Source organism: Pygoscelis adeliae, unplaced genomic scaffold (genome assembly GCF_000699105.1).
Source record: "Pygoscelis adeliae isolate BGI_AS28 unplaced genomic scaffold, ASM69910v1 Scaffold160, whole genome shotgun sequence".
Lineage (NCBI taxonomy): Eukaryota > Metazoa > Chordata > Aves > Sphenisciformes > Spheniscidae > Pygoscelis > Pygoscelis adeliae.
Window position 1 is genome coordinate 2,413,218 of NW_008824035.1, and position 13,624 is coordinate 2,426,841.

General features: G+C 39.7%; 1 protein-coding gene across 1 annotated transcript; it reads left to right on the forward strand.

The window, feature by feature from the left end:
* The first annotated feature begins 336 nt into the window (after positions 1–336).
* Positions 337–7,213, forward strand: LOC103924354 (chromosome unknown open reading frame, human C2orf47). Its single transcript, XM_009332870.1, has 5 exons — positions 337–354; positions 1,254–1,325; positions 3,132–3,258; positions 4,803–4,953; positions 6,806–7,213. The coding sequence occupies exons 1-5, from the start codon at positions 337–339 to the stop codon at positions 6,882–6,884; spliced, it is 447 nt and encodes a 148-aa protein (XP_009331145.1). The 3' UTR covers positions 6,885–7,213.
* Positions 7,214–13,624: the final 6,411 nt, after the last annotated feature.

Genomic DNA, 13,624 nt, shown 5'->3' on the forward strand with positions numbered 1-13,624 from the left:
ACCTCGGAGCGGCCCCGCTGAGCCTCCCGAGGAGGCTGCCGGCGCCCGGATTTAATTTCACATGCGGACATTGTAGCGCCTGTGTTCTCTCGGTTCTCTGAAACTCGTGTGTGAAGCAGATGGGAGTTCCCCACTTTTGGCTCCAAGTACCTCACTTCTGGAGGAAGTGAGAGTAATCGGAGGTTTGCTTTTCTTCAGACTTTTCTTGTTTTCCCAGATTCCAGAATTAAAATGAGCTGCTCTAGCCATTCCCCAAAGTAGTATGAGGAAAGGTGCTTCCAGATGTTTCAGAGACTTTAAGGGGAAATGTATCTCCTCTTAGCTGGTTTGCCTAAAATGACGAAGCTTAGGCAGGCATAGAGCTGGTGCATGTATTTGTTTCTCCAAATTTATGAACCCAATAAGCTTTGTCAGCAGAAAGTGTCAAAGAGGTAGTGATCCCAAAGCTAATCATGTAAAAATTACAGCTACCTGCTGTGAAACTTCAGTTATTATATTTAATTTAAACAAAAAAACCCAACCCAAAACAACACACTAGCTGGTAGGGGACAGAATGTTAAAATGCTTAAGATCGCTCAAGAGAGACAAAAAAAACCTACACCAAATTAGTTGCCGTGCATGCAGAACCACCTGTTTTACCTTGCCCTGGTTTTTTTGTTCGTTTTTACTTGCTGGAGAGTCCTAAACACTCTGCCAGCATTTCACAAGTACACTATTTGAATATGTAGAGGCATTATTGTATGTGACTATACCTGCAAAATTGAAGGGAAAAGGGGAGTTGAGTTTCCTGAAGTCTAGAGACTAAATCAGATTTATAAAGAAAGTTTATAAACTGGATCTTCTGTTTTGACTGAAACCAGGTGATGAGCTGGGAAAAGGGGAAGGGGAAAAAAATATTTACAGAGAAAGACATAGACTGTTTGAATTATCAAAAGAGAGTAAAAACAACTTATATAGCTTACTAAAAAGAAAAGCGTTACAGCAAGCTATGCGTTCACTTGCCTGTTATCAAAAGATTTGATGCTTTAAATGAGAGACTGAAAAAAGAAACCTTATGTTTTTATCAGTTCATGGAATCACTTTTTTAATGCTGGAGGGCTTTCATTTCAATGGTGATATACTCTGCAAACATTGAAATCTTAAATCATGGAATGTTTGGGTAGCTTGTCACATAATGATGGATTTGTCTGAAAAATAAACCAATCTAGTGTTATTTGTTCATGTATTTCCCTCTCTTTTTTTTTTTTTGGTAGGCCTTTTCTGTTGTTTCAAAGCTGCTGTCTCAGTGTAAACTTGACCTGCTGGATCAACTTGTATCAGCAGAGGTAAATGCTTTCCATCTCTTGTTCTAGCAATTGATTTTCCATTATGAAGCAACATGCATTCAGCCTGTCATTATCTATGAATACTGCCAGTTTGGTTTAATTTGGGAAAAACAGCATAATGTGGAACAGGGCAATTGTTTGTCCTGCAGCTTTTTTATGTTTAATTTCAAGGCATGAAACTTAATTTAAAGTTATTGTATTTAAAAAAAATATATATATATATATTCTTGCCATTGAGCATAAGGACCAATTGCCAAAAAGATTGCTGGTGTACCAGAAAGGATTGAAAGGCGGTGGGTTCTGGATGGCAGGCAGAATTGCATACCTCTGTTGGTGTAGGCAGATAGCTGACGCTTTCGGTCTGTGCACCAGAATTCTGATGAAGAAAGGAACTGGTTTGTGCTCATCGCTGCTGCACTGATACATTCCTACCCAAGTAGATCATACAGCTAATTACTGGTTTCAGCTGGAAGGCCTCAGTCTTGTGTCATGGTCTCAGGGATATGGCTGACCTGGCTAGTTAAACATCGGTGCTGTGTGTTCTGTGTTTTTATGAATTTTTAATTGCTGAAGTTGTCTTGGCCTTCCTAGGGTACGGAGGTAGCAGATGCATCAGAGTCAAGTGGAGGAGATACTTCAGGTCTATGTCTGCCTTCTTACTGGCTGTCAGCTTGGCCTGCCCTATTGCCACCCATGCCTTTGCAGCAAAAATTTTGGTGCTGTTCTAGTGCATCCCCACTGGACAATCTTGCCTCCTCTCTCTGAGCAGAGATAGCAATAAAACGTGAGTTTGTTTCTTATAGTTGTTTTGAAAGAGCATCTCCTCTTCCTCCGCTCATCTTAAATTCTTCAGGTGATTGGGTTAACATTGATCCAGAGACCTCATGTAACCAAAGCACGTAGTGGATGAGGCTGTGATACCACACTACTTTGTTGTTGCTTTGGCTGGTGAATTTTATGCTGGCAAAATGTACTAGAAACCAACGTCTTCTAGTGAAGATCACCTCTTGCTTCTATGTGACTTCTGGATTTGTTCGTTATTTGAAAATGGCAATTCAGGTTAGGCTAAAAACTGAGTATGAGTTAAAAATAAGTGCTGCACAGCTTCATCCTTCCTGGTGACCCGTCTTTTTCATGTGGTGTTTGAGGTGATGCCTCTGTTCAGTTTGTGCACCGCACCCTTTCTCTACTTAACACAGCTGTGTAGGTCTTAGGACACTCAAATACTGTGGATATGAATGCGGTATGGAACTTAAGTCCCAGAGCAATGATTTTTCAGTCTCTTCTGATTTGCAAGTGTTTAAACTTTTTCTGATGGGAATGTGGATCACAAAATGACAAAGATAAACTTAGTGGTAATGGAACTGATTTTCAAAGAAATTTGTGAAGGATAACTAAGAAATAATTTAATCAAAAGCTAAGGAATATACACATAGCGAGAAGTCAGCAGTGAGAAGGCAGTGTGTAAGTATGATTGTGGAAGCAAGCTTAACCGGTATTTTCTGGGCTTACATGCCTTGCTTTACAACTTGTGTTTTGACAGTACCTTTTCTAAACATTTTTTAAAATACTTCATTTTCATTGGTCTGAGCATTAAATGGATCTTCTTTAATATCACTGAATTAGCGTTTGGGAGTGCCCAAGCTTCCCAGTGCTTTTTAACTTCCGCTGTTGTATATGTTATACAAATGTTTTAGTGATATAGCTTATTTTATTAACTGCAATAATAAAAGATTATTGAATAGAAATAGAAAAGATTGTTACTTCAATTTCCTGATGAAAAAATGACAGTTTTTCTGAATTTAGGTACTTCAGGTGCTGAAGGAAAAGATTGCTTTGCTCCCTGACAACCACAGGGATGCTTTAGCAGCTGACATTGATGCAATCATGTACACAACAGAAGGAGATGTTCGCATTTACTATGATGATGATGGTATGTTTAGAATTCTGAAACATTTCAGCAATGGGCAGTCTTATTTCTTGGTTTTGCTACTAAGCAGGCATTTGCCTTACAGATGTGTTTTTGAGTACTGTTTCTCATTCCTTGTTCTTCGGTTTATAGTTCATCTATATATAGTTCCCTGATTTCCTTTTAAACCAGAACCTGAGAGATTATTGTTAATAAGTCATGGTTCTGTTTTGACTTCTGTTTAGGTCTTGCTTATTCCTCTTCTTCTGTAATTTCAGATTTTTACATTATTAGTCCTTAGCAATCTCAGACCACTCAAAAACAATTATTCTACTATATGCAGAAAGCTGTTGCTTCAGCAATGAAAATATATCTTCTAAGAAGAATAGTGAAGGCTGGATAAGGAAATAAATTTTGCTGTCTTCACTTCTATTCTGCTTTCATGGAATGCACTTTGTTCTAGGACTTCTTGATTATTTGTTTTTTTAAGCTAGTGATGAGCTCAAACAAGTTTTTCTTTTGGTTAAATACCAGCATTATGTGCTCAGTTCACTATCAGACACAGTTGAGATGGTTTATAGTCTAACCATGGGTCTTCCAATGAGCATTTCAAATTGTCAGACTGTCCTGGTTTTGGCTGGGATAGAGTTAATTTTCTTCCTAGTAGCTGGCATAGAACTGTTTTGGATTTAGGTTGAGAATAACGTGATAACACACTGATGTTTTAGTTGTTGCTAAGTAGTGCTTGCACTAAGTCAAGGACTTTTCAGCTTCCCATGCTCTGCCAGGTGCACAAGAAGCTGGGAGGGGGCACAGCCAGGACAGCTGACCCAAACTGGCCAAAGGAATATTCCATACCATGTGACGTCATGCTCAGTATATAAACTGGGGAGAGTTGGCCGGGGGGCAGCGATTGCTGCTCGGGGATGGGCTGGGCATCAGTCAGTGGTGGTGAGCAATTGCATTGCGCATCACTTGTTTTGTATATTTTCCCCCACCCCACCCCACCCCACCCCCTTCCTTTGCTGTCCTATTAAACTGTCTTTATCTCAACCCGTGGGTTTTGCTTTTTTTTCCGATTCTCTCCCCCATCCCACCAGGGTGGGGAGGGAGGGTGAGCGAGCAGCTGTGTGGTACTTAGTTGCCGACTGGGGTTAAACCACGACACAGACCCAGTGAGCTTTTTTCCTGTTTTGGGGGATAGGGAATTTTTTTTCTCTTAGTTTGCTCCTGAGTTTCAACTACTCTACATACTTCTGTAGTATCAGTAGCTGGCTTTGGAACCTTGTGGTAACCAGCTTTTCTTCATATGGTTTGATTACGTACAATGGCACACAATACTCATGGTAAAATACATACCTTTCTACAGAGTGTATTTTTATTGTTGCTAAACAGCATGACTGTGGCTTTAAATAGCTTTATTTTTCATTATTCTATCATGCATTCTTTATGGCTGAAGTCAGCTGTCCTTCCAGGGTCTCACTAGAATATATGCTAGATAGGAAATAGGAGTATTTGACCAATGAGAAAAATGAGATCTACCTTATGTTTTGATTTATTTCCAACAGGAAGGAAGTTTGTTAGTATTCTGATGCGCTTCTGGTATCTGAATGGTGCTAACCTACCTGATGAAGTACCAGGTGAAACCAAAGTTTTCCAGATTGTGTTTGGAGATGAAAGCACGAAAGAAAAAAGACATCTTTTAACAGCAAACTATGAGTAAGTTTACCTGTCCTTTTTTTCTTTTTTCATGTACATGGGCTAGCTGTATGGAAAGCAGTTTGGGAACTGAAAGCATTCACGCTGTGCCAGTGCAGAACTTGGTGTGTTTTAATTTACCTTGATTCTAATCTCAGTTAGTTCTCACCCAGCTTTCCAGTTTTTATTCTAGGGCCAAATTTTTTAAATACCCCTTAAAGTCATTATGTTATTACCTGAGATGAGATTAATGGGAATTCTTTCTCTGTCAGGAAGAGCAATAGTTGGAGCATTGATTGAGGTTTCTGATCCTTTCTTATACTGCTGCAGCTTTCTGGAAATAGGCCAATATCAGTCCTTGTTTTCCATTTCTTGTAGCACAGCTAACAGCAGCGCAGTCAAGCCAAGCAGTCAAGTGTGGTGCTGTTGACTTGTCACTTCCCGCGCAAAAGTCAGAACAGCAATTAGCTGAAAAAGTAGCTCATGAAAGACGAAATTTTTTAGCCAAATGCTTTCTGCAGAAAGGCGAACAAAGCAGGCATCACCTGGTGTTCAGATAATTCATGCCCCTCTGATCCAAGCCCTCAAAGCACACGTTAGGTAAATGGATTTTCATAGAAATGCTTTTAATGTCTGTATTAGTGTACTGATCTCAGAGCAGTACAGAAATATCTGCACGGTTGGCAAAATGTATGGAAAATAACATTCTCAGAAGTTGGAAAAATTGAGGATTTTTGTGAGAGAAATGCAATATAATCAATGACTTCTACACCCATGTTTGCAGTGGGGACACTATGGGGTCTAGATGGTCAGGAGATCTGAAACAAAGGAAAACACTCTGAGGACACCAGTGCTTTTTGCCTGGATGGATTTTTGTGGATCCATCCCTTAGCTGAATTCAGCATCTTTTTTAGAGTTGGAGGTTTCTGAGGCTCCATTAACCTCAAGAGCCTCCCCTTAGAGCTTTAAATATCTGTTCTTAGTCCCCAGCAGAGAGATCTTTGGAAGTACTTGTTCCTTCTGCTATTTACAGTGCTAACCTAAACTCAAATGGGCAAAGATACTGCAGGCCCTGGAAGCCTAGTGTTAAGTATTTGGGCGTCTGGAGAGGACAGTTTCCAGGAGTGCATTTGCATGTAATTGCAAAGCCATGAAGTTATACTGCTCTTGTCCACAATATGCAGGTTACTTGGGAGCATGAATATTCAGCTTGAAGCTCAGACTTGTCTTTAGATGACAAGCAGTCAAAACTGACATGCTCAGGGAGGAAGGCATTAATGACTACAAAAGGAAGAGAAAGATTCTTTGAAAATAGGGATGGACATTTTCATTTTCCTATCAACAACTGCGGGATTTTCTTTCAGGGAGATTCGGTACTACTGTTAGCTTGATCTTTGATGTATTTCTGAAAATATATTACTTTTTAAAGTCCGGTTCAGTAAAAATTAAAATTTTCAGGTAGAATGCGTAGCATGTGATTTTCCTTTACAATGCAGTTACCATCCCATTAAATGAAACCCTCTATTTAGAGATTAAAATCTGCCACAAAGCTATATTCATAGCTACTGCTATGAAAACTGAGTGCTTTCTTGATGCTTTATTGTTTTTAATGTTTTGCTTTCTTGCTGCTTTACTGTTGCTGCTTGATCCTGTCTGTGGGATCTGAACAAAAACACTCTGAAGTCGGTGCTCTTTGTTTCTTACTATAGAATTAATTTTGATCTTCCATTTTGGGGCATAAGCATCAGAGTCTAAGGAGCTTTTACAGGAATAACTTTGAAGTAAAATATTTATTCATGATTTCTTGTTGGTGTTAGTAGCTCTTTAAGGATCAAGTAAATTTTAACAACTCTTCACTTACTGTCTTTCCCAGGTTCCAAAGGGAATTTACAGAAGGAGCAAAACCAGATTGGACAATTACACGGATTGAACATCCAAGGCTATTAGAATAAATGCCTTCTACAGTCTTTCTATGTATCATTGTAAATGTTCTGATGTAACAAATATCAGGCTTTTTTTGGTCTTTTTTTTACCTCTTTTCCAAAAGAGGGATGAATTTTGTATGTTTGGTTTCCCAAAATTTGTTCTGAAACTCGTGCTATGCTGCAGCATTATAATAAAGCCTTTTCCCTGGAACAGGCTAGTACAAGTTTAATTAGTACTAATGCTCATCCAAGGCATTTACACAGTGCAGTTTTGCACAGGCCGGTATTACGGGTATGTCGACTTCTTACATTCTGAGAAGAAATGATACTACTTGATGATAAACAACACTTTCATGGCTGGTGGCGCTTCTGAGTTATTTTCATATGTTTCTTTTTTTCCCTAGTGACTGTATAATATATAACTGAATACTATACAAGATGAAATAGAGGTAGATGGACTTCTTAGATTGTCTAACCTCAGCAGTTCATTTTGAGGTAATCTTGCTTTTGAAAATATTTGAGATTAAGAAAGTTAGAGCCATTATCAGTATTTGGTACAGGATTGGAGTAAGAAAAAACTTTTAGCATTGCACTGAGAAAATGGATTAAAGATATAGATATATAAAAATAAACCCCAACGTTCCTTTCAATTCAGTAACATACAGGCAATTCCAAGTTTAGAGGTTTATGAAAGAAAAATCGGTTGAAAACATTAATTTAAAGAAGGACCTGACAGTGAAACTAAATTGTTTGAAATGCTTGTTGAAGAAATAAGCAAATCATTAAAATTAGATGTTGCAGCTTAACAATTTCCCAATTCTCAGATTATCTCTGTTTCTGGAACGTGAGATCCCTGGTGGAAGTAGCTTGAGATTTTTATATGCAGATCAACAGCAGATCATCATAACAGTTTGGGTTTTTTTTATCGCCTATCTCAACTTTAAAGATAAAGCTAACTTTCTACCCAGGCATGTTGTAGAGATACGTGCAGTGTTTTGAAAGTGTAAAACAAGTATAATTACTGTGATTCACAGTAGTTGTGATTGAAAAGTATAAATTAAATTTTCCGTAGTTCAGCTCTTTTGATGCAGTGATTTCATGAGAAGAATGTTTAAAGCTTATCAACAAGTTTTTATGTCAAATCTTGGCAAAATAATTATGGTATTTTGCTCTGCCTTAGCAGCAGCAGCCTGGCCTTCTAATGGAAAATTTGTGATTTGTCCTCTGGACAAAGTTCAGTGATGACAGAGAGCCTTGTCTTCAGGGGAGAAACAAAGTTCTGTATTTAAAATTATATATAGCCATTTTGTATGCAGTCAGTCTGGAAAAGTTTGAGGCAAAGCAAAAAATGTTTGTTATTCTGTGGGCCATTTGCTGGAGTGATGCTAAATGGTAGCATGTCCAGTTTGGCCACTGAATGGCGTGCTGCAAGAAGCTGCAGTCAGCCGTATTTAACATAGTAACAGGAGAAACAAGCAGAACACTAGTGAAGCGTGCAGATGCACGTAGAAGAAAAGTCATTATTACAGAGCAAAAGAAGACAAAAGCCAGTGAAGCCATCTTTATATTCAGGAGTGTCTACTTTCATATAAAGTAACAGAGGTCTATCTAGAAATGCTGATATATCTTAATTTTTAATTTGGGTTACTTTATTAGTATCTCTTTGTTTGATTGGAGGTATCAAAACAGGAGTCTGACATGACTGATGACTTTCTGTTTTTGGAAGCAAAGGCAGAGTAGACCCTTCTGTATGACTAATAATGAAAAAAGATTTGTTTTGTTCACTATAAAATTGTGACTTGATATGAATGTGCTCCAAATTGATGATAAGACAGTTTTGCTGAAAAAAAAAAAAGATGTCATTGAAAATTTTCATGCACTATTTTATTCTTTCAAAGTTGTCTTTGTCTTGTGGGTTGGGGCGCGGGGCGGCTGTTGGATTTTTGGGGTTTTTCCCCTCTAATCTTCATTTTAAAAATTATCCTGGAGACTACAAATCTCCATCAGATGCAGAACTACCCATGGCCTTATTGCACCAAAAATCAATCGGAAAGGCACATAAATTACTAAGCTTATAACTGTCCTGGTTTTGGCTGGGATAGAGTTAATTTTCTTCCTAGTAGCTGGCATAGTGCTGTGTTTTGGATTTAGGTTGAGAATAACCTTGATAACACACTGGTGTTTTAGTTGTTGCTAAGTAGTGCTTACACTAGTCAAGGACTTTTCAGCTTCTTGCCCTGCCAGCGAGAAGCTGGGAGGGGGTGCAGCCAGGACAGCTGACCCAAACTGGCCAAAGGGATATTCCATACCATGTGACGTCATGCTCAGTACATAAACTGGGGGGAGTTGGCTGGGGAGGCCGCTGCTCGGGGATGGGATGGGCATCGGTTGGCGGGTGGTGAGCAATTGCATTGTGCATCACTTACTTTGTATGTTCTTTTATCATTATTATTATTTTCCCTTCCTTTTCTGTCCTATTAAACTGTCTATCTCAACCCACGGGTTTTACTTTTTTTTTCCCCCCGCAATTCTCTCCCCCATCCCACTGGGGGGTGGGGAGTTAGGAAACGGTTGCGTGGTGTTTAGCTGTCTGCTGGGTTAAACCACAGCACTTCCTGTACTAGACAGCAGTTTGCTTCCACAGTGAATAAAACTGGTGTAATCAAACTGGATTTACAGTCTAATATTGGCTTCAGAACCCACCCCCCCAGCCCCCCACTCTCCCCCCAAAACAACCCCAAACCCAGCTTGGAAGGAATGGACAAATGTACATCTTCAAGAAGAGGGCTTTGAAGCTTTCTGCAAGCTTTGCCTCCTTTTTACCTGCCATTCATAAATTCTCTGTCATAAATCTGATCATCGCAGGAATTAATCAGACTGAAGTGAATGTCAATGAAGGACGTTTGTCACCTTATGGCATCCACATTTTCTCCTGTAGAAATACTTTTTGTCCATGTCGCTTGTTCAGGCAAAACGGGAACTTCTGGTTTCTACGTTGCCAGCCAAATATATCTACCCAAACCTCCTATTATCTAAGATAAGAAATGTACTTAGTGTCTTCAAGCTACCTCCTAGTGACTACATTTCTACATACTATAAATGTTGTCCCAAATTCTCATGGCAAAAAGGATGAGTAAAGGGTTAAGTTTGCTTCATCTTGATCTAAGACTTAAAGGCAAAGATGGGGGAGAATGTTGTCTTGTAATTCAGGGATTTCCAGTGCTGCCATTCAAACAACTTACTCTAAAAATCATAATACTAACTTAAATGTTACCAAATTGTAAAAAACAGCTAACGGAAGTGTTTTATTAGAAACATCTTCATGATTTAGGAGTAATGATGCTTAACAGGGAACACTAGAATGATGTGGGGGTCTCTGTGTCACAGCATGCTAGTGCTCCCAAATTCTCTTGCTGATTTGTCTCAACATCACCTTAGAAATCACAGTGTGTAAGGATTTGGGTGTGCTTTATTTCCTTTCCATCTCCTTGCCTGACTTCCATTTATGTTGCCTTAAGTCAGGAGGACAAGTCCAATTTTAATTATGGTGTACAGCCTGTAAATCCCCATACATACTGATCTAAAATATTTGCAGTTTTAGCCTGCAAACTTCTTCATCCAGACCCCAGTAATTCTTGAAAACAATGTTACCAGGTCTGGTAGTGATTTTTAGAGTAAAATTCATATCTCTGTTAGCAATGCTGACATTTCTGATTCACGTTACACAGAACAGTGAGGTCACAAGGTGTCTGGACTACGCTTGAACTGGGGATGGAGATTCAAAGTACTGCATTCTTCTCCCCTGAGCAAAATCATGTTTGTTTAGGTTCACGTGGAGTTTGGGAGTTTGGGAATGTTTACTAATTAACGACACTGCTCAACTGTGAACAGCTGCTTGGCACAATTTCAATGCATGTGTCTAAATCTTGACAAGCGCTAATTAAATCTGGCCAACAAAAACCCCATTAATTTGCACACCCCACTCACCAGTAGATGGCCTTGGTCACAAAGCTATTGTGGCTGGGAAGTGACTGACATTAATGAACGTAAGAGGGATAAAGAATAAAATGGCAGAGGCATTGATTCTCATTTAAGTGCTATTTAAATCATTTAGACTTGTCTTATTAAAAATCTTGATATTCTTACTGGCTTTCATCGACCCAATGATAGTGTCTTGTGTTCTCTCTGCAGTGCCTACCCATTTTAAAGTGGCAATTTAACAGCATTCTTAATATGGGAAAGATGAGTTGTACATGTGAATTCACACAGACACCCTAGTGTCTGACAGTAGCAAACCTTAGTTTTGTATTCACATTTTAAAGTATGTTTATCATGTTGATTATGGTTCCTTTCCCTCCTGTCCCAACATTGTCAGATTAATTTGGCAGCCACATTCAACTTTCTCCAGTTTTTAAGGCATGTTCAAGCATGACCTTACCCTCACTTTAGGTTATGTTTAGTTAATTATTTTCAGGTCTTATGGCTGGAAAGCCCTTTAGTAGTAAAAGTCATATTGTTTGTCACGATAGTGATCATACTCCTTCAGAACTTCACAAGTCCTGTGCTTCTCTTTTTAGTTGTGTGGCGTGGTTAAACTTGTTTTCTGCCCCATGTGCCTCACTGCTGCAGGTGGGGGCCTTTGAGATCCCTCACAGGCTGTAGTCACATGATGGCTCCCAGCTTATATGAGACGGGGTACAAGCGTGCGTAACGGGAAGCGTCTCCAGCTTCATCCTTCCCTCTCGCCTGGATGTGACAGTTGGTCTCTAAGCATTGGCCCATGCGTGGGCACAGGAAGAGGTACTTAGCTGTTAAAAAAAGCAAGTATTGCCTACGCAGCTGTGCTTTTGTTCTTCTAAGGGAAAGGCAGCTGGGCCAGATGGAGTTGCTCAGTGAGTACTGACCACAATGAGTCATAGGGGTTTCCCTCCTTGTCTTTTACCTTTTTTTTCTATTGCTGATGTGCTATTCTTTCCAGTTTCTACAGTCCTGCCAAATAGGATGGAGGTTGAGAAAGTTACTATGTGTATCTACAGCACTATTGAAAACACCCCCTTTGTCACAACTCTGTCTCTTACGTGTGTTTTGTCTGAATTCAGTCATGTGTGCTTTTCCTAATATAAGGTTCTCCTATTGGAAGTTGATGAGGAAGCTGCCATGGATTTTAATGGGAGCAGACTGAGTACAACTTTTTTGCTGCCTTTGAAGTTACTCTGTCAGAAGTAAAGGCTAGCTAAAATTAGGCACGCTGTAGTTTCTCTTGTGTGCCATTTCCTCCTTCCTCTGCTGTCACAGAACAAGACTTTTGATAGTGAGCTTGGTACTGTAGCGCTCCGGATCTATGAGGGAAAGGAGCAGGACAAGCAAAGCAAAGTGCACGCGTGAGCAAGGTCAGATCACAGTAGTATTAGGCTGTTAGGACAAGATTGTCCACATGGACAAGTCTGTCTTTTCGGCATTGGAAATCTTCTATCCCTGATTTGCTACTGTTGCACCTGGCAGAGGAGATGGCATTTCACCAAGGATGCAGCCCTTTGCCTCAAGGACATGGGAGATTTGGCACGTATAGGGAAACAACTGGTGACTTCAATGTTCCTCTAAATTATATTTTGCAGTTGACAGTAACCTCTTGTATAACTAGCTATGCTCCTACCCTGATTTGTGTATGAGGGAAGGTCCTGAGTTTCGAAGATAGAACTGAAGTCCAACCTTAAGTTTGCAGAGATTTCACAGTCTGATTGGGGATGTTTGCAGAGATTTCACAGTCTGATTGGGGAGGTTCAGGAGAGGCTGCCCAGGTAAAGCTGTGGTAAATCAGAGCCAGCTACGGGCTATCTCTGCCTTACACTAATTAGCAGCTGGCATATCCCTCAAAATCAGGAATGAAGAAGGGGAGGGAGGGAAATGCCTTGATAATCCCTCTCTTCTGAACTTTCTGGAACCACTTGGCAAGTGTAGCATCCATAACTTGACATCCATAACTTAAATACTAGCTGCCAAGTCTGGAGACTAAAGCTTCAGTGGTGCAATTTGAGTATGTGGGTAGCCTTGTTAAAGCCCGTGGGTCTGTGAGAATGTCAGTTTCTGTGCTTGCTGGTGGTGTGATGCTGTCTGAGGACCTTCAAGTTTCTTATCTGCAGTACAGCCAAACAAGGTCACTACTTGTGATGTTATTTTTTTATAATGTGTGTATCATTTTATAAACTGAGAACTGATAAATATAATTAATGGTTTGGGGGATTTTTATATATACTTTCAGAGGGAACAGGGTTGAGGGACTGCAATATAAAGTGAAGAGCAAGCTAATGAAAATGAATTTGTGTAGTCCATAACTCATGTCATGCAAGGCATTGACCGTAAACATCTAATCACTGCTGGCTTGATTGGGTGGAAATTAAGTCAAGAAGAGATCTACCTTGGATTGGCAGCTGCCTGAAATCTCTCATTTCTTGTATGTTCAAAGTAAATATTTTATTAAAATCTGTAATAAGCTCAGTCAGGCACTTTGTGCTTTTTAATTACCAGTAGGATGACTCTTCCTTAGGGGGCTGAGCCTGAGGTAGACCTATAGCAGAACCTTCTGAGCTGTTAACCCCCTCCCTGTGCTTTTTGTCATTAGTGTCATTAAGTCACCTTTTTTTCTCTGAGGTAAGAGGTATTTTTCATAAGGTAGAATAGTAGAGAAATCACTGATCCCTTTGGGTGTAGTGTGCACTTCCATTATTAATACACAGAATTCTGTATGGACTTCTGCTGAGAAGTGTTTT